The 26,693-nt window shown below is 46.5% G+C and overlaps 1 protein-coding gene across 4 annotated transcripts in view; it reads right to left on the bottom strand.

The window, feature by feature from the left end:
* Positions 1 to 26,693, bottom strand: part of NEDD4 (NEDD4 E3 ubiquitin protein ligase) — a 1,922,401-nt gene that overhangs the window by 154,108 nt on the left and 1,741,600 nt on the right. For all 4 annotated transcript variants that reach the window (XM_085644133.1, XM_085644134.1, XM_085644131.1 and 1 more), the window contains one exon: positions 21,739 to 21,799. In XM_085644133.1, coding sequence (XP_085500259.1) covers positions 21,739 to 21,799 — 61 coding nt within the window. The remainder of the gene's footprint in view (positions 1 to 21,738; positions 21,800 to 26,693) is intronic.

Raw genomic sequence — 26,693 nt, 5'->3', positions numbered from 1 at the left:
AGGCTCTTGCTGTCGGCGGTGTCGAAGTCGAGCTAGGACCCAACAAGCCTTGGCAAGCGGAACCCACGCAGGATGGAGGACTTGCTTCTGGTGCAGACCAGGAAGGTCTGGGGTGCTTCTCTTTCACAGAGGAGCGGGTGCCAGTCTGGAGGAGCCGGATCAGCAAGATGAAAACAAAGGTTCGTCGTCGCAGAGGCTACTAGCCAACGGGCCAGCAACCGGACAACACGTCGAGCAACTCAGGTGCAGAAGGGCCCCACGCATAACACGTGAAGTGTGGGGAGCTGATCTTCTTTGCAGATAGTGCTCGGGATTGGGGCTTCTCAATTCCCCAAGCACAGCCTCGAGGAAGCCTCAGAAGTCACGCTAGTCAGTTACTAGCCACTTTTCCCAAGTCGCCGGTCCCACGTCGCCTCCACGGGTCTCATAGTGCACAACGGTAGTGTGTTAGGAGATATGTGGCATAGAGAGTCTTCAGAGACATGCTACTTGCTGAGAAAGTCTTCTTTTTTCATGCTGCCAGTCATTTCACTCTTTTTCTGCAGCAACAGAAGGAAAGGTGCTGGACAATTGTCCAGATGAGCTGGAGGCTTGGATAACCAAACTTTCTGGTGATTGATGTGTCGAAAGGAAAGGTGGATCCCCTAATGCAGGGCAGTAGCTTATTGTCATTAACCTGTTGACTGCTGAGGTGGATTCTTACCAGGCTGCCATGACTGGGTCCAGCTGTCAAGAATTCCTGTCATACAAGGGAAACACGCCCTTATGTAAACAGGAGAGCTGTTACATAACTCAAGGGAAACACGCCCTTATGTAAACAGGAGAGCTGTTACATAACTCAAGGGAAACACGCCCTTATGTAAACAGGAGAGCTGTTACATAACTCAAGGGAAACACGCCCTTATGTAAACAGGAGAGCTGTTACATAACTCAAGGAAAACACGGCCTATAAAGGGAGGAACCGGGAGGTACAAGGCTGTCGGATATTGTGTTTACACCGACGTACCTGCTTCGTGAAGAGCAGTGTTCCGGAGTGGTGCTCCAGTAAGGCAAGAACGGAGGTAGGTCGAGTCGTTACTCCCTGGGCCGTGTCTTGCCCCATCGTCACCTGTGAAGGACCCGGAAGCTCTACCGGTCAACCATTGAGCTTCGCTTTTTGACTCGGCTGAGTCCAAGCGCAGTGGCGCTTTTGCTGGTTGGAGTCGTAACTCCCAGCCCGACCAGAGACACAGGGACTGCCAGCTGTAACGCACACCAGGAGGTGTTTGCCGCGTTACAGACTCGGAAGTCCACAGGATCGATCGAGCGGCTGCTCTCGGTTCAGTCTTCTTGCTTGTGATTGGGGTATCGGTGACGCATCACCAGGAGGTGACTCCGCGTCCCGGTGCAGTCTGAGGAAGAGGTTGAGCGGCTGCTCCCTTCAGGTAGAGACCCCGGCTGGGTGTTTCCCTGACTCCTCGATTCTCCCCAACACTCTTCGTGCCCCTCACAGCCTACCGATTGGCATTGTCGGCCATTTCATTTCTGCCCTCTGTTGGCATACGCCGGGATCGGCGTATATGCAGAGGACGGTTAGGACCATCCGTGCTGTGGGCTGGTAACGTACTTAGCCTGGAGGATTCCAGTGACTATAACTTTTGTTTGTTCTTTGTATTTTATTTGCCTTCATTAAAAGAACTAACCCTTCACAAGTGGTTGCGTCCTCATTGTCGTGTCTGTTAAACGATCCTGAGACGTTCAGGGCGTTACACCAGCAAGGTCTCATTAAACGTTGGAGGGGGTTCTGTGGTTGGTGTCGCAGGAAGGAGTACCTCAGTAAGGAGGTTTGTTTATAATTCTGTTGGGAGCTGTACTTCCAGTACTTCAGCAGCTTTCTTCACCACCAATGGAAGTACATCACCTCTGACATATGAGGTCCTGTGGGAAACTCCATCTCCATCTCTGGAGAGGTATCCAGACCACTGGCCAATAACAGGCCTGTCAGTTCATGGGTATAGTCTCCCCCACCATCATTGCTGTAGACATATAGGTTCAAAGGATCAGAGTCAGTGCTAAACAAGTCACAAATCATCTACCTGTATTCTTCCTCCTCCAGGAGTCTCTATGTCTCTTTTCTTTTTTTCCCCAAGACTTTTTATTAGATTTTTCATCAAACTAAAACATACATTAACATACAGCCACCAACAGCAGTAGTGACATACAGGTTGATAGGCATTCGGAGTGGGGGAGTTGTCAGGTAGTTCCCCGTGACCAGCATTCACAACAATGTTTTTCTCTGCTGATTTGGATGGTCTCACCTAAAACCCTAACAAAACACCCACTGATAACACTACAGTATGACTGCAATGAATAGGTTACTTACCTATGGTAACGCCTTATCTGGTAGAGACTAGATCTAGCTGCAGATTCCTTACCTTAGAATTATCCCCAAGCGTCAGAATGGATCCAAAAATGCTTCTATAGCAGTACCTCTGCGTGTTAGTAGAGGGTGCAGGGCGACTCCGTACGAAACGAAAAGCACAAGACCTTCAAAAGACCTTCAAAATGATCTTTTATGGCCAAGGTATAAGACAATTTGATGTAGAAGACAACCATTCACAACGAACAAGTTACTTTGCCTTCGGTAACAAATTATCTGGTCGAGACAGGATTTAGTTGCAGATTCCTTACTTTAGAATCTTCCCCAGGTGCCAGACTGTATCAGTAAGGAAAATGCTACTTACCCAGTATGCATCTGTTCTTGGCATATAGATCTGTAGAGTCATATGCTGCGCATAGATCGCCGTCTAGTGTTGGGTCCAGATGTTTGCACTTTGTTTTTCTTTGAAGAAGTCTTTCTAGTCACGAGGTAGGTGACTCCTCCTTTCGGTGATAGCGCGTATGGGCATCGACTCCATTGTTAGAATGTTTTCCCGCAGAGGGTGATAATGGAGTAAGTACGAGTAGTAAAAAGAGATGTCCATCAATGCATGTATCTAAGTAAGATGTTACTGCAACAGATATGGGTATCCGGAGAGGCGCATATGACTCTACAACTCTATATGCCAAGAACAGATGCATACTGGGTAAGTAGCATTATCCGTTCGAGGCATATGTGCTGTAGATCATATGCTGTGCATTGACTACATGGCAGTTATCTCCCAAAGTGGTGGCTAACCTGTATCTGTTGCAGTGGTTTAAAATATTGTACTTAAAAACGCCTGGCCCACTCTAGCTTGTTGTCTTGCTAACGCATCTACGCAATAGTGTTTTGTGAATGTGTGAGGTGTAGACCATGTTGCAGCTTTGCATAGGTCATCTATGGGTATATTTAAGAGGAATGCCATAAAAGCCCCCAGTTTGCGTGTAGAGTGTGCTCCAGGGGGAAATGTTAACGTTCGTTTTGCTTTTGCATAGCATATTTAATTGCGCTTGACTATCCACCTTGCAATACCTGATTTTGATATGGGATTGCCTTTGTGTGGTGGAGCAAAAGCGATAAAAAGTTGATTAGTGTTACGGAAAGGTTTTGTCCTATCTATGTAATAAAGCAATACTCTCTTCACATCTAATGTGTGCAGGGCACGTTCTGCCACTGAATCTGGTTGAGGAAAGAACACGGGTAACTCAGTAGATTGATTGATATGAAAAGCAGAAATTACTTTAGGAAGGAATTTAGGATTAGTCCGAAGAACCACTTTATTTTGGTGCATTTGTAAAAAGGGTTCTTCTGTGTTTAATGCCTGAAGCTCACCCACTCTTCTAAGTGATGTGATAGCCACGAGAAAAGCAGTTTTCCATGTGAGAAAGTTCACATTTGTGCAATGGCTCAAAGGGGTGGACCCATCAGTCTGGTTAGAACAATGTTGAGATTCCACATTGGAGCAGGTGGACGTCTCAGGGGAATTACTCTTTTGAGTCCCTCCATAAAGGTTTTGATAACAGGTACTCTAAAATGAGATCGATGTAGTCTATTCTGGAGGTATGCAGCTATTGCACCCAAATGTAAGCATATGGAAGTGTAAGCTAAATTGGACCGTTGTAGATGTAACAAATAACATATAATATTTTGCACCGAAGCATCAAGCGAGTTGATGTGGCTGTTATTACAGTATATTACAAACCGCTTCCACTTTGCTGCATAGCAGGCTCTTGTAGTAGGACGTCTAGCCTCTTTGAAAATATTCATGCAGTCTGGCGGTAGATTAAGATAGTCAAACTCTAAGACATCAGGAGCCAGATCGCCAGATTGAGTTGACTGGGGTCCAGATGTCTTTTGTCTCCATGGCTCTGTGTGAGAAGATTGGGTGTAAGACATAGTTTTTGTTGAGGAACTACTGAGAGTTCCAATAGGGTTGTGAACCAAGGTTGCCGTGCCCATGTGGGAGCAACTAGGGTTAGTGTCATGGATGCTTGTTTGAGTTTCTCAACCACTAATGGAACGAGTGGGAGAGGCGGAAAAGCGAAAGCAACTATCCCTGACCAATTCACCCATAGTGCATTGCCTTTTGATAATGGATATGGATACCTGGATGTGAAGTTTGGGCATTTTGCGTTTTGGTGTGTGGCGAACAGGTCTAGATGGGGACTCCCCAACTTCTAAAGTATGGAAGGAGGACATGAGGGTGGAGTTTCCATTCATGTATTTGCTCTCTCTGCCTGCTGAGGAGATCTGCAATCTGGTTATTGACTCCTGGGAGGTGTTCCGCTAGGAGATAACGTTTGTGGTGAATGGCCCACCTCCAGATGTCTTGGGCTAAATGGGACAGTTAGAGAGTTAGAGAGAGTGTGTGTCCCCCTGTTTTCATATGTAATACATGGCTGTCATGTTGTCTGTACGAATTAGGACAGCTTTGCTCTCTAGGTGAGTTTGAAACGCCTTGAGTGCTAGGAATATTGCAAGCAGCTCTAGGTGATTGATCTGGAGCAACTTTTGTTGTTGGCTCCACAAGCCTTGCACTGTTTTGTTGTAGATGAGCCCCCAAGCCAGTGAGGGATGCGTCTGCTGTCATTACTATCTGTGGAACCGGGTCTATGAACGGCCGTCCTTTTGATACATTTTGTGTGTTCCACCACTGCAGAGAGCGATGAGTACGGCAGCTTACCAACCCTAGATCGGTCAATAGACCTTGTGACTGGTTCCACTGACTGGCTAAGCATTCTTGAAGTGGACGCATGTGCAGTCTGGCATGGGGAATGATCATGATGCAGGATGACGTCATTCCCAATAGATGCATTTTAGTTTGAGCTGGGATCCAATGGTAGATTGAAAGCGGAGAACTAAAGCCTGAATATTTCTAATTCTGGCTGAGCTGGAAAAAGCAAGTGTTTTTGAGTATCTATTGTGGCTCCAAGGTAGTCCTTTGTATTAGTTTGTTGGAGATGTGAGTTTTCCACATTGACTGTGAACCCTAGTTGATGCAGTAACAGAATTGTTCTGAAAGTGTGCTGCAGACATTGTTGGTACGTGTTGGCTTTGATAAGCCAGTCATCTAAGTACGGGAAGACGTGAATGCTTTGTCTCCTTAGGTGAGCACCTACTACCGCCAGACACTTTGTGAAGACTCTGGGGGCAGTGGTGATGCCGAATGGGAGTACACTGAACTGATAGTGTTTACCCGCTACCCTAAACCTGAGGAATTTGCGATGAGCAGGGTGAACTGGTATATGAAAGTAAGCGTCTATTAGATCTAGAGTAGATAGAAAATTGTCTTTCTGTAGTAGAAGAGGTACTGTTGAAGTGTGACTATGTGAAAATGGTCTGACTCGATGTACCGGTTGAGCTCTCTGAGATCTAAAATTGGCCTGAGACCCATCTTTTTGGGGAATCAGGAAATAAAAGGAGTATACCCCCGACCCGTGATGTTGGGGCGGTCCAGGCTCTATAGCCCCTTTTAGAAGTAGAGATTGATCCTCTTGTTTGAGGAGGTGTAGATGGTCTGGTGATAGTTTGTGGGGCTTTGGTGGAATATTTGGAGGCGTGTTGATAAATTCCAGGCAGTAACCAGAACAGATAATTTGTTGTTATTGATTGCCAGATTAGTAGAAAATCTGACAGTCTTCCACCGACAGGTGCTGAGTGGTTGAGGGGAAGTGGACGCAAGTCACTGCTTTCTGTTGGTAGGGGAGGTGCGTGTGTTTGAACCCCGGCCCCTGCCCTTACCGTTGTTAACCCTGTAACCTCCCCTGAAATAACCCCTAGATGAAGAGGGTTGGTTATTGCCCTTGTAGATGGAGGTAGCCTATGATGAGGTGTTCTTGGAACCTCCTCGGTAAAAGGAGCGTTGAAAGGACGCACAACTGTGTGGACTGAAGGGCTCCCATAGATTTGGCTACCTCAGTGTCTTTCTTCATGTTCTCAAGTGAAGAATCTACCACGGGGCCAAACAGATGTTCCTTATCGAATGGGGTATTTAAAATGGAGGTTTGAACCTCAGGTTTAAAACCAGATATACGGAGCCAGGCATGCCTTCTTAGCAGGACACTAGTGTTTATAGCACTAGCAGAGGTGTCTGCAGCATCTAGAAAGCATCTTATTTGATTGTTAGAAATATGTTGCCCTTCATGTACCAGATCTTGTGCTTTTGATTTGTGTTCTGGGGGTAAAAATTGTATTAGTTGTTCCATTTCATCCCAGTGCGCAAGGTTGTATAGCGCTACCAGTGCCTGAGTGTTGGAAACACGTCAGAAATTGGCTGCTTGAGAAGCTATCCTTTTCCCAGAAGCGTCAATAAGTTTTGATTCCTTATCAGGAGGTGGCACTTCTCCGGTTGTTTGGGAGTTAGCTCTTTTTCTTGCATTGGACACAATCAGGGAGTCTAGTGGCAATTGTTTCCTTATATATACTGGGTCCGATGGTGCTGGTTTGTACTACTTGTCCACTCTAGTGGTGAGAATACGAGCTCTGACTGGGTCATTAAAAATGTCATCTACATGCCTGACCATCCCTTTAAGCATGGGTAGGGTATGTGATGACTTCTGTGTGGTACTGAGGTTTCAAAAAGAAAATCCTCTTCTAATGACTCCTTATGTAGCTGCACCCCATGGTAGTTGGCAGATCTACCCAGTAACTCAATGTAGCCTACACTATCTTCTGGTGGGGAGGGTTTGGTAGGGTACAGGTCAGGATCATTGCCCGTGGGCGAATTGGTGTTATAATCGTCCCATGGGTCCTGTAATGGCTGATCATCATCCCTATCTTGATCCTGGTTTTTGGTAGGCTTTGGTGCCGAGCTAGATGGCGGAGCATCAGAAGCGTGATCTCGGTGCTAACTGAGGACCGAGGGCGGGTTGGACTGGAGCCTTCTTTTTAATTGGAATTGTCTCTTGGGACAGGGGGGAGCTGTACTCATGGTACGTTGACCATGTGGGTTGTCCTCCTCTTGGTCAGAGTCGACTTCTTAAATGGCAACCGGCTCCTGTTCCTCCTCGGTTCCCATGGCCTCGCCTGCTTCTTCGTTGGATTGTTGACCGAAGATGTCCGGAATGGAGCTTGTGTGCTGGCTTTGCATGTCGCGACGTCGAGCCTGACGATCGCGGGGTGTCTTCTTGGAGCAGAAAGCCTGGCACGCGTCGCATTCTGTGATCGGGGGACAAACACAGATTACACACTTCGTGTGAGTCGGTGCGCGGGTACTTCGCGTGACACGGAGGGCAGAATTTGAAGGGAGTTTGTTGCATCGACTGCAGGTCGACCCGACACGGGTAGGCCTGACGGCCTTTCACAAACTTTCTGTGAAAAAGATTATTTTAAGTAATAACGATGCGCGATAGAAAGGGAGATGCGATCGAAAACATTATCGTCGAGGGTGAGTATCTTGCGCGCTGAGGGAAAACCGAAGGAACGGTGTCCAACTGGAGCGCAGCGATATACATCCGAACCCGATGGCGGAAAAAAACTATGTAACAATGGAGTCGATGCCTATGCGCACTATCACAGAAAAGAGAAGTCACCTACCTAGGTGACTGGAAAGACTTCTTCGAAGAAAAACAAAGTGAAAACATCCGGACCCAACACTAGATGGCGATCTATGCATAGGATATTTTTTTCCCATAGCACGTCCGCACATTCGCAGAGGGAATCGCACAATTCCGTATCGACGTCTTTCACAGGATGTGACGTTGACAGAGTGCATATAACATCCTCGCCGACGTGAATTTCTTCCATAACTCTTTTCTGCACTCAAAAAATTGAGTCAGATATACAAACTGCCTATTAAAACAGTGTGCTAAAATAAAAGATACCCTTGTGTCAAGGGTCGACAGCTCTAGCCTTATGGCTAGAGCGGTTGACCTCGAAGCTGGGGAACTGGGTTCAAGTCTCAGCAAGGACGCTCAACATCCTGTGATTCTGGGCAAAACACTTAATCTCCCTGTGTCTAACAAAATAAAAAAAAGAATGTGTCCTTCTGTAATGAAACTGGTGCTCATGTAAAGCGCTCTGATACCCGATATGTCGGGTCTAGTTTGCGCTATGTAAAAACTCTAAAAAAAAAAAATAAAAATCACTGGATTCTTTTTCTCTTTTTTCCCCCCCAGAATGTGAATGACTATAATGAAATCTTTGAGACAAAAGAAGACTCTAATCGCAGAGTAGGGAGGACGGGAGGGTTGTTAAGGAATCTGAGGCTTGATCCTCCCGACATCAGATAATACATTACTGAAGGTAAGTAACTTGCTCATCTGATCAAGACATATAGCCGCAGATTCCTTACTTAAGAATCAAATGCCAAAGCCACACCATCTCCGGAGGAGGATCTGCGAACTGAGACCATGAACAGTCTCTTATTATAACAAACCCAGTACAGAATGAGAGAAAAAGACCAGACATCCATAATAATTTATAAAAACCAGCTGAAAGAACCACCGGTAAGTAAAGTAGCAAGGCATTTAAACCATGGAAATAAAATACCCATGTTATTATGACAAATCAACAACATGAGTATAAAACTATTTGTACCCCTAACAGGATCCAAACCATGCATTCTCGCCTCATAATAAATGTGGACAGAACCACAGTGACAAAAGTCATGAAAACTTTAAAAGCATGGCACTAACATTACCCCTGACATAAGAAAACGTCGCCCAATGACCCTATGAAAATAAACCCAATTTGGTCTTCTATCCAGGCACAAACCACGTGTTCGAACCAGTAGAACACAAAGCAGCAGGCCATACCATTGAGCAATACCTTTATACCATATTAAGTCCCATCCTAGCCAAGACTGTCCTGCAAATTACACAGAGAAAAAAACATCTTCCTTGGAGAAAACATCGCCTATGTATGAACAAAAGAAAATTCATATTTAAAAATAAAGCCAAATAACCTGCATGACAATTCTGACATAACAGTATGGAACTATAGTGGGATCATACCACTCAGGAAAGCAAAAAGCAACAGCCATCCAACTCAGAGTAATGCAAGTTGCCTGAGACACCACCATTAAGCAATGACGGTATAAAGTTGAATAAGATATTAAGTATGAAAAAGAAATCTTGACAGCCTAACGTAAACCAAGGTTAGTATGTGACCTTACTTTTCTGAATAGAGACCCATCTACAGATTATCTAGACAAAAAGTCCCCCATTGAGAGATAGAGCCCCCAACTGGAAATTCTCAAAGGTAGCGGCATAATACAAGCATATTTTCAAAAACTATCTGAAGAAAACTCTACCTCCAGGCCAGTGGTTCAGTCAACGATAATGGGGATGTTGAATGCAGAGGAGACCCATCTCAATGAGCATACAGAGGACCTGCGGGGATCTCTTACCACGAATCACAACCATATTCAAGTGTTTCTCACTTCTGAAGAAATTTCAGGCCCATTTGGGGATCGTTCTTCAATATGCATCGCTTCAGGCTGTAATGACATGGAGGCCCTTTCAGCTCCCCCAGCCTCACAGTCTTCACTAGTGTTGGACTACACCTTGCCAGAGATTTCACCTCTTAAACTTGAGTCTGTGGTGGCTAATAGGACCTAGGAAGTATTATGATAAGCTTATGTAAAAAACATTTTGAGAGATTGAACATAAAACTCAGCACTGCAAAGGCTCTTAACCAATAAAGAAGACTGGTTTGGGTCCAGAGAGATTTAGGATGAATGCCATTCCTATGCAGATCATTTACAAATTAATTGATGATATCCTATTTGTTAACTACAGAGCTTGAAACAATATCAATACATTTCATATAGTCCTTCGTACTGCACTTCTACAGCTTTTCAACGTTGTAAATGACGGATTTTACAATCACCCAATTTAATGGTATTCACTTTAGCAGCCTCGCAGAGAAGGAAGGCTGAATCTGGCTTGCTGTCATTCAAACCTCCGCTCTTCAGATCACTGAAGACATCAGCGGCTTGCATTAACTCACATGCTGCTAGCAGTCACTTACCAAGGTCAAAGTCTCAAAGAGCTCATGATAGATGGTACATTTGCTGAATTAAGGCACTCATCATACCTGAGCCGCAAAAATTACCATTTGTGCAGGCATTGTAATTAGCACTTGATTTTGTGTTTAATACCTCCGAATGCGAAATTGCCTGAAAACCGTTAATGAATTCAGAGATTAGGTGACATGGTGAGAAAACCAAAAAATGTCACTCCTGCTATGTATCAAGTCTTACTTGGTTAAAAATCGACAGGCAGCACCTGCGACAGATGCAATTTGCACCCGATTTGTAATCCATTCCAGACACAAACCATCTGCGCCCCAAATAGGATTGTGGGCCTTATTGTAAGCAGGGCTCAAGTACAGCCTTTTATGGACTTAGGAAGAATGAAAGCATCGTAGGCCAATCAGGATTCACACCTGCAATTTGCAGATTATGCACACTACAGTAAGCATATTAACCAACCAAGCAAAGTTTGCCCTGCTGCACAAAGACTGCATAAAGATCAACTGTCAATCTTACAATGCAGGAAAAGTTACTTTCTCCAGGGCAGAAGAACAAGTTACTTACCTTCGGTAACAATATATCTGTAAGACACATGGGTCAGTTACAGATTCCTTACCTTAGAATTACCCCAGGCGTCAGACTGGATCCGGAAAGTTTTTCGTCAGGAGAACCCTTGCGTGTCGGAATGTGGCGTAGATCGACTCCGTGTTCGTCGTTGGCGTCATGGTCACCGGGTTGATGTTACGGTAGCTACATTGACTGCGCCCTCGCGCGCCGATGTCAGTTGTGCACGACTTCCCATGCCAGAAGGTCAGAGCCATGCAAGACTCTGACCACTGGTGCACAAAACTAGGGCCCTGAAAGGAAGTCCTTAACCCTAGAAGTCAGTTCGCAGAACGGGGAGGATGGGTGGGGCGGTAAGGAATCTATAACTAACCTATGTTTCTTACAGATCTATCATTACCAAAGGTAAGTAACTTGTTCATCTGAAAGAAACAATTAAGTTATAGATTCCTTACCTTACAATAGATGCCCCAGCAATACCAACTCTGGAGGTGGGTCTGCGAACTAAGTTCACACCAGAAAGTCCTGGAGAACAGAACGGCCAAAGAAGCCATCTCTCCGGACTTGGCTGTCCAGGCATTAGTGTTTGGTGAACGTGTGTAGCGATACCCACGTAGCTGTCTGACATATGTCAAGTCAAGTCAAGTCAAAAACCACTTTATTCGATTAATTAAAATCGTAAAAGTAAGCTATACAAGTACAGAGTATTAAAAAATTTTGATAATAACAAATATACAGATAAAAAACTATTCCAATGACATTAAAAAAAAATTATAGTCGACCATGGCCAGTTTAATCAATTAATGTAAATTCATTTGTCAGTAACTAGGCAGGGTCAGTGTCTTGAACAGTTTTTAGTCTGACCCTCCTCTCTCTATCAGACGCTGCTAAAAAGCTGGCAACACAGAACATGGTTAATGGACACTCTAATAGAGCTAAAAACATTAAGGCTGGCTTACACTTAACAAAGTTCATGTTTTTCATCAATGGAATGATAAACTTTTTCCTAGCCTCTTTAAAAAATGAACAAAAGAATACAAAATGCATGGTGTCTTGAAAGGAGAAGTCATCACACTTGCAAGGTGCAACATCTTCCGGTCTACTCCAGCCCTCCACATCCCAGAGGACCATATGTATTTGGTTAAACCGCAGATTGGTCAATAACCATCTGTGGAAGGGTTTGGAGACTGTTGACAGGTATAGAGACATCCCTGGAGACGAAGTTAATAAAACGTGCCCCCTAACCGAAGATTTACATAGCTCAACTCCCTCCCGCTCGGCCTCCTTTAATTTAATAAAGTTAGATTTTACCCACTCTAAGTCAGCCTTACATAGGGATTCTGGGTTGGAAAAAATATCTGGTCTCCCCAAGTATGCAGCTAACATCTCTATGTTAGCCAACCAATTAATTTTATTCCTGTTATCTAATCTCATACAGTCCAACAGGATTTTGTGGTTAAGGATGAGATTCGGGTTTAACCATGTTTTAATCCAAAGCAGTAAAGGTGCCAATTTAATTACATCTGCTATATATCCAATCCCAAGTTCCATATGGACTGAATAGGAAGCAGTTGAGTGTGGAAGGCCAAGAAGAGAGCGCAGAAATTTATTTTCCTCCGTCTGGATCACATCATGTTTGATATATCCCCAGATAGATGCCCCATATCTTACAGTAGAGATGGTTTTTGCTTTGTAAATGGTTAATATAGCCTCGACCGGCTTTCCACCCAGTCTTTTTGCAAAACCAAGAACTGCGGCAGAAGAATTTCTCGCGGAGTTCCTTTAGTGAAAGCTGAGGGGACCACGAGCTTTTATCATCGAAGACTACTCCCAAATAGGTGAATGCCTTCACTCTCGAAATTTCTTCTCCCCCACAAAAAAAGGCCTTAACATTATTCTTTGTTGGGCCCAGCGACATCACATGGGATTTGCTGTTGTTAACTACCAAATCCAAACTTTTCATGAAGGCTCCAAACGCATCCAACAACCTCGTCCCAAGCAGTGGTAACAGCCGTCACCCTGGTGGAATGGGCGTGCAGTCCTACTGGAGGCTCCTTCTTTGCAAAAGAATAGCAGGCTTTAATGCACAGAACGACCCACCTGGGGATGGTCCGTTTGTGCACGGCTCGACCTTTCTTAGCGCCCACGTAACCAACAAGAGCTGGTCATCCACCCGGAATTGTTTGGTGCGATCCAAGTAGAAGGAAAGTGCACATTTTGGATCCAGACGGTGGAGCCTTTCTTCCTCTTTCAAAGGATGCAGAGGCGGAAAGAAGGTGGGCAAAGTGATAGTTTGGCTATGTGGAAAGAAGTAACCACCTTGGGAAGAAAGAAAGGTCTAGTTCTAAGGACGACCTTGTCCAGATGGGCAGCTAGAAAGTGAGGCTTGGAAGAAAGAGCTTGTAGCACACTCACCCTGCGTGCAGAGGTGATGGCCACCAGAAAGGTAGTTTTCAAAGTGAGAAGTCTGAGAGGACAGTTATGTAGCGGCTCAAAGGGAGCACACATAAGATATGGAAGAACCAAGTTCAAGTCCCACAGGGACATTACGAAGGGAACAGGAGGCAAAAGATGAGTAATGCCCTTAAGGAATCTATTTACAACAGGGGACTTGAAAAGAGAAGGCTAATCAGGAAGCCTAAGGAAGGCTGAAATGGCCTAGAGGTAGCCCTTTAGAGTGCCCAGAGCAGAGCCCTGCTGGGCCAAAGAAAGGAGGAACAAGAGAACCTCAGAAAGGTGGTTGAGGGGGAAGGGGATCCACAGCCGTTGCTGTGCACCATGCCACAAATGTCTTCCATCTGCACGCGTATACCGTCTTAGTGGAGGGATGCCTGGCTGCCAAGATAACATCGCAGACTTTGGGAGGCAGGTCAAACAACGTCAACTGCCGCCGCTCAATCTCCACGCAAGGAGGTGGAGGCTGGACAGGTTCGGGTGGAGGACCGTCCCCTGCTGCTGCGACAGAAGATCCTCTGGAAGAGGCAGTCGGATAGGAAGAGCAATGGCCATGTTGAGCAGCTTGGGATACCAGACTCTTCGTGCCCAATCCAGAGCCACAAGAATGACTTGGGCCCGGTCGCGTTTGATCTTCTTCAGCATTCTGGGCAGAAGTGGTATCGGCGTACAACAGGCCACAATTCCACTTGTGACGAAAAGCGTCGCCTAGCGAGTGCCGCCTTGTAAATTCCAACGCGTAGAACTGCTGACATTCGGTGGCAAATAGATCTAACCAAGGCTCTCCCCACTGCTGAAAGAGACCTTGCACCACCTCAGAGTGAAGACGCCATTCATGATCCATCATGCACCTGTGGCTGAGTTCGTCCGCCTTGGCATTCAGGAACCTGCCAGGTGTTGAACCACCAGGGATATGCCCTAATGTTCCAGCCATGTCCAGAGGCGGAAGACCACCTGATATAGGGTCCACGACACCACCCCCGCTGTCTGTTGCAGTACCACATGGTGGTGGTGTTGTCCGTGAATACCTTCACTGCTCTTCACCGGACATAAGGAAGGAATGCTTTGAGTGCAAGACAGCTCGCCCGAAGCTCCAGAAGGTTCATATGGAGCATGGACTCCACCAGAGACCAGAGGCCTCTGATCTCCACCCCCTTCATGTGGCCGCCCCATCCCAGACGTGATGCATCGGCAACCACTGTGAACTCTGGTAGAGGAAGGGAGAGGGATCTGCCGTCGACCCAATCCTGGTCCGTTAGCCACCACTGCAATTGGTGTGCAGTGCCCTCCGAGATATGGACACAATCGGACAGGTTCTTCTGATGTTGGGTCCACTGGAACTTCAGGTCCCACTGCAGAGCCCGCATATGCCGTCTGGCATGGTCCACCAGCAGGATGCAGGAGGCCATCAGACCCAGTAACCTGAGGGTCATCCTGACAACCCGGGATAAAGGCTGAAAGATCGGAATCATAGCCCGAATATTCCTGACTCGCTGTTTGGGAAGATAGACCCGAAACTGCGTCGTGTCCAGAACCGCTCCAATGAAGAGGAGCTTCTGAGAGGGAGTCAGGTGTGACTTCGGCACTATGTTGGAAAACCCCAGCAAATGCAGGTCGGCCGTAGTTTGGAGGTGGGAGACGACAGCCTGGGGCGAGCCTGCCTTCAACAGCCAGTCGTCGAGTTAGGGGAAAACTGAAACCCCTGATCTGCGCAGATGAACTGCGACCACCACCATCAATTTCGTGAACACCCGAGGGGCGCTGGTAAGGCCAAAGGGGAGCACGGTAAACTGAAAGTGCTCATGGCCTACCGTGAACCCCAGGTAACGCCTGTCAGGACAGGGATTTGGAAATAGGCGTCCTGCAAGTCCAACGCTACCATCCAGTCTCCAGGGTCGAGGGCAAACAGGACCTGAGCGAGCGTCAACATTTTGAACTTCTCCTTCCAAAGGAAGTGGTTGACGTTCCTTAGATCCAAGATAGGACGCAGTTCTTTGTCCTTCTTGTGCACCAGAAAATAGTGGAAATAGCAACCACAACCTACTTCTGGGTCAGGAACGCGCTCCCTTGGCCAACAGTGCTGAAACTTCCTGTTGGAGAAAGGCCAGATGATCCTCCGACATGCGATGGTACTGAGGTGGCATGGATGGAGGAGTAGTCTCGAAGGGAAGAGAGTAGCCCCTTCGGACTATTTGCAAAACCCACCTGTTTGACGTGATGGTGCGCCAGTGGGGGAGGTGATGGTGAATCCTGCCGCCCACTGGCATTTGGTGGCCATGAAAGGTCGGACTAGGAGGGTTTGGAGGCTGCTGCAAAGGGGGCTGTGGTGGAGTGGCCCGCCCGCTGGCCCCCAGAACCACGGTGCTGGTTCTCACATCCCCGGCCGCACAGACGTTGAACAGCTTGAGCTGGTGTGTGGATCTGGGCGGGATGTGGCGGGGCACCCCTTCCGGAGCCACGAAAGGCAGACTGCTCAGGGCGGGTGGTGGAGAGGCACAAGGACCTGGCCGTAGCTCGAGAGTCCTTGTCTGCCTTGTCGCCGAAAAGGTAACGGCCATCAAAGGGCATAGGTGCCGGTGGAATCGGCGCTGGTGGAGGCGTAACAAGGTCGACCGGCAACGATCCGGATCCAGGCCTGGATCCAAAGGAACCCTGCAGCACCGAGGCCGTCGGCGTCGAAGGCCCAGGGCCCCCAACCGAGTCCGCGGAGCCCAAAGGCGAGCCGGCGGCGTCGGGCTGCCCAAAGATGGCGTGCATCGCTTCGTAAAACTGATGAAGCTGGGCAGGGGTCGCTCTCGGTCCCGGGATGTGGGGCGAAACCCAGAGCCGACGCTTCGGGCTCCGCACGCGGAGCCGCGGGAGGGGCACCACCCGCATCACATGCCGCGTCGGCCGACAGGCGAGGAGAAGTAGAAAAGTGCTGATGCTTCTTCAACTTCTTCTTGTGCTTCGACTTACCTGACCCGAGTGCGAAGACTTGGGCGAAAAATGGTGGTGGCTCTGCGACTGGCCTTTCGACCTCCTTCGCGACCGGGACCTTGAGCGGCGCGGAGCCGACTGCCGTGCCTAGAGTAGCTTTCGGGACCGCTCCCGCAAAGACTTCGGGTTCATGGTCCAGCAGTCGGAGCATGACTTGGGATCGTGGTCGCGCTCCATGTAGAAGAGGCAAAAGTGGTGCGGATCCGTCACCAACATCAGTCGGTTACAGGAACCGCAAGCCTTGAAGCCGGGCATCACTCGTGCACCAGGAGTCGATGGACTCAAAAAACGATGTCGACAAAAGTCGAGAAAAAGTCAGTCAAAGAGTGACTGGGGTATTGCTCTCTCCGGATGTGTGCTTGCTGGCGCAGAAAAAGAAAGGATTGACGTCAGCGCATGAGGGTGGCATCTATGTAGCAACCGCGACGTCATCCAGTCGACCAATGCCACCTTCCGACGCGCAGTGGTACTACTGACAAAAAACTTTCCGGATCCAGTCTGATGCCTGGGGGTAATTCTAAGGTAAGGAATCTATAACTGTTTCTTTCAGATATGACAAGCCAACAAACACACAAAAATAATTAGAAATGTCCTCATAAGATAGTGCCTCTAAAATGGAACAAGGCATCATGAAAGGCATATATGTCGGGCTAAGTGACTCTACTCAATCTTTCTTCTTATTAGAAAATTCCATAGACAAATTATACATTTTCCCAAAATGCATTTGCTGATGTGTAAAACTTACCCCACGTGACAGGGCATGGATTCTTCATTGGGATTGTGGTAGCAAGAGATTACAAAGAAGGCCTGTGCTCGACTGGTAGGAATGGGCATGTTGCACAACATGACAGATATAAGGAGTCTGTGAAAAGTCATGTTAAAGTGCTCGAAGGAGACCAACCACGGAGATATAAAATTATTTTGAGCATTGCCCTCCTCCCAAATCTCCAGTTTATTCCCCCACTTCAAAACATGCTGTAGGATTTTATTTTAATAATGATGTTTACCATCAATATATTGCCACACTCAGACTGAATCTTTTGGTGATTGACATTATTACGGCTCAATTCAACAGTGATTATTTTAGCCATCTGAGAAGATTTGAAACACGAAGCGAGCCGCCTTTGGGCAAACTCTTTTTACCTGGAAGACTGTGCCGCGAAAGGGATAAACACCAAACAAGATTACTGCTAATCTGGGCCAGGTACTTAAAAAGGCCTTAGAGCACAGAACCATCCTAGGATTTAGACGACTCTTAGCAAAGTCTGGAGAGCGGAGATATTCCTTGTGCAACAAGAAAAATACATTTCAATAAAACAGGAACACGCATTTCTATTAAATCTACTGTATTAGTCCTGTGCAGCGAGTGCAAGCAGGAGCGACTAATGTCACTTTGTCCTACTTGTCCAATAGATGAGTACAGAAAATATTGAGCTAAATCCTGGTATCCAATTATTTGGGTTTGAGATGCATTCTCTTTAACATTACTAATGAAAAGAGACAATTAGTCACATTTTTGTAATCAAACCTGGACTGCAAAAGGAAAACCAACAAACTTTCCCTGTGTGTGAAGAGGCAGTTCTTGCTGTTCATTTAGATGGGGTCAGTATTACAAAGTAAGGTCACCCAGTGCGAAGACCCAGGACTGGACCTTCAAACATTGCAGTCAACTGTTCTGGAATCACAAATGCTTGTTTAGAAGAGTAATGGGCATGTAATCCGAAAAAAAGTGTGAAATATCTGGCAGACATGTGCAAACGTTATCAGAAGATGGCTGATACGATCCAGTTACAATGTAAACAGCGTGATGATATTGACATAATAGGTATGAGCAGGCTCAGATTTGGCTGTTCAGCCCTGATCAAGGTGAAACATGCTTGGCCAGGTTCAGGCAAGGAGCACTCGTAATGCACCAGCCACACCGTGCCTGAACCAACTTCAAACAGACCAGCATCAGAAACTTAAATCAGAGGTATTTAGTGATGTTACAATCCCTACTATGTTCTTCGTCTCCTGTCACACCACCGGATATCTCTGGTTCAAATTACAGTAAGTAGAAGCCTCTGCTAATACTGTCTCCAGCTGGCAACTACTTGTTAAAGTTCAGTATCTAAAGGTCAGTGGTTCAAGTCAGACCACAGTTGCTATAGGTCACTGGTTACAGATGCACTATGAGCTCCACATGGCACCCTTTTCAACCACCTACAACACAAACTGTCAGGAGCTGTAACATAAAGGTAAATCGAGCTACTGAAGAGTTCCAAGTGGAAGACGAAACCATTGGACCAGTTCACTGGAAAGTCGAGAGAAGTCTGTGGTGACTGCAGCAACCTCAAACTGTAGTGTGACTAACACATTGTCATTTGTGGCAGCAAACACAAAAAACAATTAACGTACATATTCTTGCTGAGAAAATAATATGTAGAGTGAATTTGACTAAATAAGCACCAAGGCCCTAATGCATAAAGCCGTTTATGGCTGAAAATAGTTCCATTTATGTCGGTCAAGGTATCCACAAAAGGATACATGGCTAGAGTAAATGGTTTTACCACTACTTACCTATAAGACACAACTATGAACGATTAAACTATAGTAAACACCAGTGATGTGGTAGAAAGCAAGAGGATTGAGGCACGCTTTACCTTGAGAGTTTGTGAACACCCAAACCTGTAAGTTTGCTGGTATTCACGAACTTCCCTCTGAATTTTCCCACCCGGGAAATGTACTTCAGTAAAGGGCTGGTATTGGGACAGGAATGTCATCTGAATGGAGTACACTTAAGTTCCCCTCCCCAACTGCGTGTACCTGTTCTTTTATTATAGCCCTGGCTTCACACTATCAAAGTGCGTGAGCAAAAGCCTATGTCTGTCCGTTGACATGAGTGAGGGTACTGGACTTGTCCTGTCTCTATGGATGGGCAAACCTAGCACACCCTCACTGACACAAGAGGAAAATTAGGAAATGCCGAAACGGCAGTTAAGTAACCTCAAACAGTGCCAACAGTAAGCCTTGCTGATTCACAGACAGTACAAACAAAATAACTTCAGACAGTTTCACAGGTAAGGGATTAACATGTTTCTACTAGCTTCTAGCAGACCAATTTAGCTCAGCTGCCTCAATATATAGATTTGATGGAGGGATAGTAGGCAGCCAGAATGACATTCTTCATTTCCAACAGAAGCTTGAAATTGCTCGGTTGGTTTTGTCCATGCTCTTTGCATGTAGATGAAGATTGTGGAGGTTAGAATTTAGTATAGTCCATTGCTACTGAGACAACAGTTCCTGCCAAATAGGAAGCCGAACTGGAGGACACAACCTCAGGGGCCGAGTTCTGGTTACCAATCCCTCAGAGAAAAATGTGGGAATATCAGGATAAGCTGTACTCAGTAATGCCTTTCTCTCTTCAGCCCCCACAAAATCAGAGGCAAAGTCCCAGCAAAGACAGAATACATACCCTGCAGACTCCCGAAAGGGAACCTTTACAGAGCAAAGCGCTAAGCATTTTGGGAGAGGGCAGAAAATGTTACCAGGAGGATGCCTATTTGGGCAAAAATGCCACAATGGGGTGCAGACTCCATTTGTGATATGCAATATTACAGCTGCTGGGTAATGTACTCTGATTCTGAGAGATCAGACAGATGACTAACCACCAGGAAGATGCCATCAAGTGCAACCCAAAGATATAGCCTAAATTCTTTCAGACAGGCAGAACGTGGGCCCAACAGCACCATGCTTCTTACACTACCAAAAGCCAGTCATGCTGTCTGACAGCACATGGATCAACCTGCCCTTAGTACAGCACACAGCCCCAGAAGATTAATGTAATAGTGCTGCTCCATCAGAGACGAAGGCCTCTGATCTACACATTGTCCAGGTGTCCCCCACCCAAACCGAGAGATACTGCATCCGTCACCAATGTATAAGAGGAAAGGGGGGAAGGAAAGTGACCTGGCACATGTCATCCACCACTGAAGATCAGTGTTGGCTTTGTCAGACACACACAAGATCCACTGAAGGGCATTACGAGCGAAAGGCCTTAGATGGCCAAATATCCTCATAGCTCTTAAAGCTAGAACAGTAGCTGTTGCTTGAAATATCGGTCTGAATGTGCCAGACCCCCTGCAGGTCATCAAGGGGCCCATGTCCAAGACAGCACTGCTAAAAGGCAGTCTCAATACTTGGGAAATCTCAAGCCTTGGACTCACTGACAGAAAACTACAGGGTGGACAGCAATTAAATTGCCTTCTGCAGGAGGTCTGGCACTAGTTAAGGTGAGCCTGACTTTAACAACAGCCTGTTATGATGGGCCGCTACCATTTTCTGACTTTCATAACAAAAAGTTGTTGCCCATTGCAACAGTTCTTTTTGATTCCCTATACACAGGGGTTGTACAAAAACAGTTAGGATGTACCTTACAAGTGGAGATTTTGACCAGAAGGCTCTTCGAAGTAGGATGGTGCATTAGGAACTTGGTGCCTTCCATTCGTTGGTCTATGGAACCTAGAAGGGATTCACTGCTGCAGCAAAAAATTACTTTGACCAAGCTGCCATGATTGGGCCAACCAAGGTTTTCTTAAATTGTAACAGAGGCTCTGAAGTGGAAGGGAAAGGTTAAGAAATCTCCATCAGAATATCCCTAGCCTCTTCAGTGGGGATTGGCACCTCCAAAAACCTCTGCTGCTCTTTGGACCATCACCACAAAGGATGCACTTTCTTCCATCAGAGGCCCCAAAAGAGGATCTCGGCCACCTTTAGGGTAAGGTTCTAAGCCACTGGTATTTTCTAAGTCAAGGTACAAACCAGCATCATTGTGATCGGAGGAAGTAAATTATCTGCCTCATCACCATGACAGCTTGGATAAAAGTGCTGTATAGCATAAGGGTCTGATCCAAAAATAGCCTCCAAACTTTGGAAGTATAACTGCCAAGGCAGAGGAATTAGAAAAGAGGTGTCCTCCATGGTTATGTTTTGCAAATGGTATAATGTGACATACATCAAGGTCTTGTCGAAGATGGATCCGAATGGGACCCTATCTGGCATCGCTGGATCCAGAGGTGGTGCTGAGTAACAAGCAAAGTCTGCAGCAGAAAGTAGAAGCACTGCCAGATGCCAGAGCAGAGCTGATTGATTTTGTCCAAAGAAGGGCCCACAAGCAGAAGTTTGACTGGGGAAATCTGTTGTTACAAGTGTCCACTAGAAAACAGAATACTTGTTATATCATATCAATCATACATGCAAGTTACAGGACTACTAAAAGCAAGAAAGAGGCTACATCCTACAGCTGAGGGTGTATTAGAAACTTCATTACATTGACATAGAAGAAAATGTTGCTATGAATATTTTATGTAACTCAGTAATGTAATACCTCCTTAAAGGCAGCCATCTGCTTCTGAACTCTATTCACAAATCGCCACTGTATCACAAGACTAAAGAAAAACAAACAGTAAAAGTTTATTTAATACAAAATCCATTTCCTCACAAAATGAACAATTATTTTTAGAGTTAAATGAAATTCCTTTATTCGGTGAAAAAGTGTTCCATCTCTAAGTAAATGAACAGATACATTTCAAGTGATGTTCATTATAGCAAGTTCTCTCTCTTCTTCTGGATACCAGGACAGTCCTACCTGAATATCATGAGTGTATGTCAATATCCATGAGCGAGGTAAATCCTTATGTTGTATGAATAGGTTGCTTACCTTCGGTAACACTCTTTTTGGAGCTTACTCTGCATAACCACAGATTCCTCACACTGTGAATCTCTCCATGCTCCAGACTTGATTTGGAAATACTTCCAATAGCTCCTGTTTGCTGGTGGGTGGAGCAATCTGCCTCCTTCGCTCATCCACCGCCTCAGACAGTAGCTCAAACCTGCTCAGAAGGGTCTCCTTAATTGCCATGTATGGAGGTCTACATTTTGGATGTTCAGTAAAAACACCCAAACGTGTTTTTAGGACAACAGATCGTCCAGATAGGATCCCACTGAGACGGGCACTTCTGAGTACCAGACCCTCCAGGCACAATGTGGAGCCACCAGAATCAACTGCACTTGTTCCTGCGTACATTTCTTTTTGGCCCACCAAATCAGAGGCAGGGGCTGAAATGCATAGAGGAGTCCTGAGCAATGTTCCCTCCAATTTATTTCCTCTGTGTGCGGTAGTGCAGGATCTCTGTGCGCTGCAGCCAAGGCTGTGTGCGCCAAGTATGCGAGTGTACACTGCGAGTATATAAATCCATGGAAATTACCACTCAAAACTTTTGTTTGCAATGAGATAGAGAACAAGTGCATTTCACACATATAGCTCTAATTAACAGGGTCTTGTGACAGTTTTGCACTGTGGAGACAGATTATCATGATATTAATTGTTTATTCTAATTGCACCTATACCCCAGTCTTAGAAAAGGGCAAGACTTAGAAGGGAGCACCATTCTAAGATTTTACTGAATATTCTTGATTGGAGCACTGATCATTTGGTGGGGGATTGCTGGAAGACTATACAAGAGAATATATATTTAGCAAGTTGACAAATACTTAACACAGTTACATTTTGATGTACAAAGTAATGATTAATGTTGTTGCTAAGAGGAAGTGTGTGAAATGTGCCCATCAAGGCCAAACATAGACTGTGGGAAAGGGTGGCTCAGACAAGTCAAGTGCCATCACTAGATGTGTGACATATTTGCTTCTTTTGTTGATCCATGCCAATCTTCCAGTGCTGATAAATTATATCAAGGTCAACTTTGCTATTTAAGAAATATGCCTTTGTCATCATCAGCATAACCAAGTGATTCTCCTCCAGTCTAGTTCTTGATTTACACTTGATAGTGTTCAGGTACTGAATCCTGGTTCACAGTCTGCACTTGATGACTGAAATGTTGGAACATGGCTGACAAGCCACATAATGCAAAGCATGCTATTGGTTGGGCATTCAAGAAAGGCAGGTGGTATAGGTCAATATCACTCAGCAAACCTGAGAAAGGAAAGATAAAATGTAGTTCTTGTATTCATTTATCAGGATACTCAGTGAAAAAATATTGAGCATTATCTCACATCCATGTAGGTTTTTATAGATCTCTTCAGAGACATTTTAACCCATAGGCAAAGTGGGCTCTGGCCCAGGATCCCAGCTTTTCAGGGGGCCCCCTGAGAGAGCCAGCTCGGTTCTGCAGAGAGTCTTGCTCTAGTGACCCAGAAGTACGAGTTACTTACCTTCGGTAACAATGTATCTGGTAGAGAAATTGTCTAGCCGCAGATTCCTTAACTTAGAATTATCCCTAGGCGTCAGACTGGATCCGGAATTTTTTTTGCAGCAGCACCTCTGCGAGCCGAGGGACGGCGCCACACGACCCCGCCCTGACGTCGTCCACGGACATGACATCAGCGAGGTCATATAAGTCCCTCCCGGCGTGCTGACATCAGTTTTCTTCGGAGAAACTTTTCCGCTGCACAACGAGGAGCCACCAACAAAACTGTGAAAGTATGGGAACAGTGTGCGAAGAAGGAAAAGATCTGTAAAGCAAAGAAAGCAGATGGTGCATAACACCATCATAAAGGACAGTAACAGAAATTGTCCACTTACAAGCCAAGAAGTAAAGGCTGAGCATCGCTATGAGAAACAACCGCTCAAAGCGAAGCGTGGGCTCTCCCCAGAGGCTGAGTAACAAGGGAAGAATATCTCAACAGACAAAAGGTAGACTATTATTACAACGTAGAACTGTGTCGGCCACAAGGGCGGAGCACAGCAAGAACAACAATCTTCTGCGAGAAGGCAGTACAAGAATGGCACTTCCCCTATAGAAATGGAAGGACGAAGCACAGCCCAGCAGATCACAAAGAAGACAACTGTGGAGGAGACAAGAGCTCTAGGTCGATGGAGGAGGTGGGAGGAAGGAAAAGCAACATAAGAAGACCCCACACTGGAAGGACCAGAGTGGAGGAATGCAGAGAAAGGGAAGAAGAATCTACCGGTGAAGGCGAAGCAAAAAGCACCGCTTTACAGGAAGAGAAGCCACCTGGAGGGAGGTGCTGCATATGGCAATTCTTAAAATGTTCGCACCAATTTGAGCACCTTGGATGAAGACCAGTGCCAACTGAAAGGAGGCAAAGTAGAGAAGCCCACCTGGCAAGGTCGGGGAGGATGAGTGGGCATTAAGGAATCTGCGGCTAGACAACGCCTATCAGATACATCGTTACCGAAGGTAAGTAACTCGTACATTTGATAGAGACATCTAGCCGCAGATTCCTTAACTTAGAATAGATACCATAGCCATACCCCAAAGGGTGAGGTGGGTCTGCGATAGAATAATAGAAAGTGCCTGATAGCACTGGGCCAGCCACAAAGGGACGGACTATGGGGAAGGCTGTGGCTTCAGCCAGTCAGCAACCCAAGCAGCTCAGAGAGCAAAAGACAACGGGGGGCAAGGTATTACAAGACTGCCAGAATGGCGCGAGACCATACCCGTGTGAGCATGAGATGTAGAAATGGCACGAAGCCATATCCCAGAACTGAAGAGTGAGTTCATAACGAGGAACTACTCCCAGAGCTCAATGGGGCACTAATTTGGCACCAACGAAAGCTAGAGGGCAATATGGAGGAACGTAACCAGAGCCCACCAGGCGAGCCGGACAGGCAGCATCCAGGAAGCGATGGGCAAGAGGCAGGAACTGAGCAACGTCTCAGAAGGACATGGGAGAACATAAGACACGCAAGTTTACACTTAGTCACACAAAGTCGACAGGGGCGAAGAGCACCACGCTGAAGCACACGAGGTGGTCCATAACGAGAGCATGCACATAGCAGACAGCTACGGAGACCACAAAATGGAGTAGCTAAGACGAGTAAGGGACTGCCTAACAAGGCAGTTGGAAGGCCAAGGGGAGAATGCACCCACGGAAGACAGAGACACAGGCGCAACACCTTGGACGACTGTCATCAGAGGAGCTGTCCCGCAGGTACACCAGACACCGATTAGGGTGACATCCAAAGAAAAAAGACACATCCGAAGGGTGTGGCATCCAAGGCACCGAAGGCGCCCATAGGAACCATGAAGAAGAACACGCATAGCTGTTGAGAACAACATCAGATGTCCAGGCCACCACCTCCAACCTGGAGGGAAAATGCACCCCCACAGAAGAGAGGGACTGTGCAGTACATGAACGGGACAAAGAAGACCCCCAAGGAAAGAGCATACAGAAGTGGATGTCCACCCCAGGGAATGGAGCCCTAGCAATTCCTTGTGCGAAGATTCAGGAAAAGGCATCGAAGTGCACTATAAACATACTAAGAAAAACACCATACAGAACGATGGCAAGCTTGAGTACAAGGCAGCTAACTGCTCCCCTAAAAACGGGGATATAGGACCAGACCTCACAGAAACGAAGAGAGGTGGAGGTGTGTAAAAAGGGATACCAACGGTCAACCCACGGGTATATACATATATATATGTCAAAAAGGGGGGGCGAGCCCCGAGACCACACAGCTGCGGGTGCTATATAGGAGGGACCCACCTAATGCACCCGTGGCAGGAGGCAGCCTCATGTGAAGCGTGTTGAAACACACTGAGAAAAGTTAGTAAAAGGAAAAAGCCTCTAGAACAGGAGAATGAGGCGCACACGCAAGCCTCAAGCAAGGCGTGGCGTGTATGAGGCAGCGCCAGAAGGCACAACACTGAAAAACGTCCACCGGTAAGATAATTGCGTCAGTAGACGTAGAGAGCCCAAAGGGACCTCCACGCCTGCGTGGCGCAAGCGGAGCTATACAATAGCATACAGGTACCCCACCTGGAGTATATCACGCCCCCAAGAAAACAGGGGAACACCTCTTAGGGTAAACCACAGTCAGAGGACAGAAAACAACAACCTGTAGAACACCACCACAGTAGGCTTACGGCCAGCACAAAAATGCATAGTCCAACTGGTGGACGCTAAATGAAAGGGTAACCACCCCAGGATTTGACAAGCTGAGACCTGGTAAGTACAGACCTATGGTGGAGGGCGAAGACCCGCAAGGAGGTGCTGAACCGCCTAATCAGCGTGAGTATCAAACAAAAGGAGCCCATCAAAGGGCAGGTCAACAAGGCGTTCACGGATATTCTCTGGGAAGACGTCATCCCGCAACCAAGCATGGCGTCGTAGTGCAACCGAACCAGCCATAGCTCGGCCGAAGGAATCCGAGGTATCCAGGGCCGGGCGGATAGTAAATTCCGCCAAATCACGGGCGTCACAGAAAAAATGAAGGAGGTTAACACGAGCGCCCTCAGAGGTGAAAGATAGAAGAGACTCAGCAGACTCCAAAAGGGCCGAAGTAGCCGGAGCCAAGAC

This window comes from Triturus cristatus, chromosome 3_1, assembly GCF_964204655.1.
Source record: "Triturus cristatus chromosome 3_1, aTriCri1.1, whole genome shotgun sequence".
Lineage (NCBI taxonomy): Eukaryota > Metazoa > Chordata > Amphibia > Caudata > Salamandridae > Triturus > Triturus cristatus.
The sequence above is the reverse complement of the archived record's forward strand: the minus strand, read 5'-3'. Positions and strand labels throughout refer to the sequence as shown.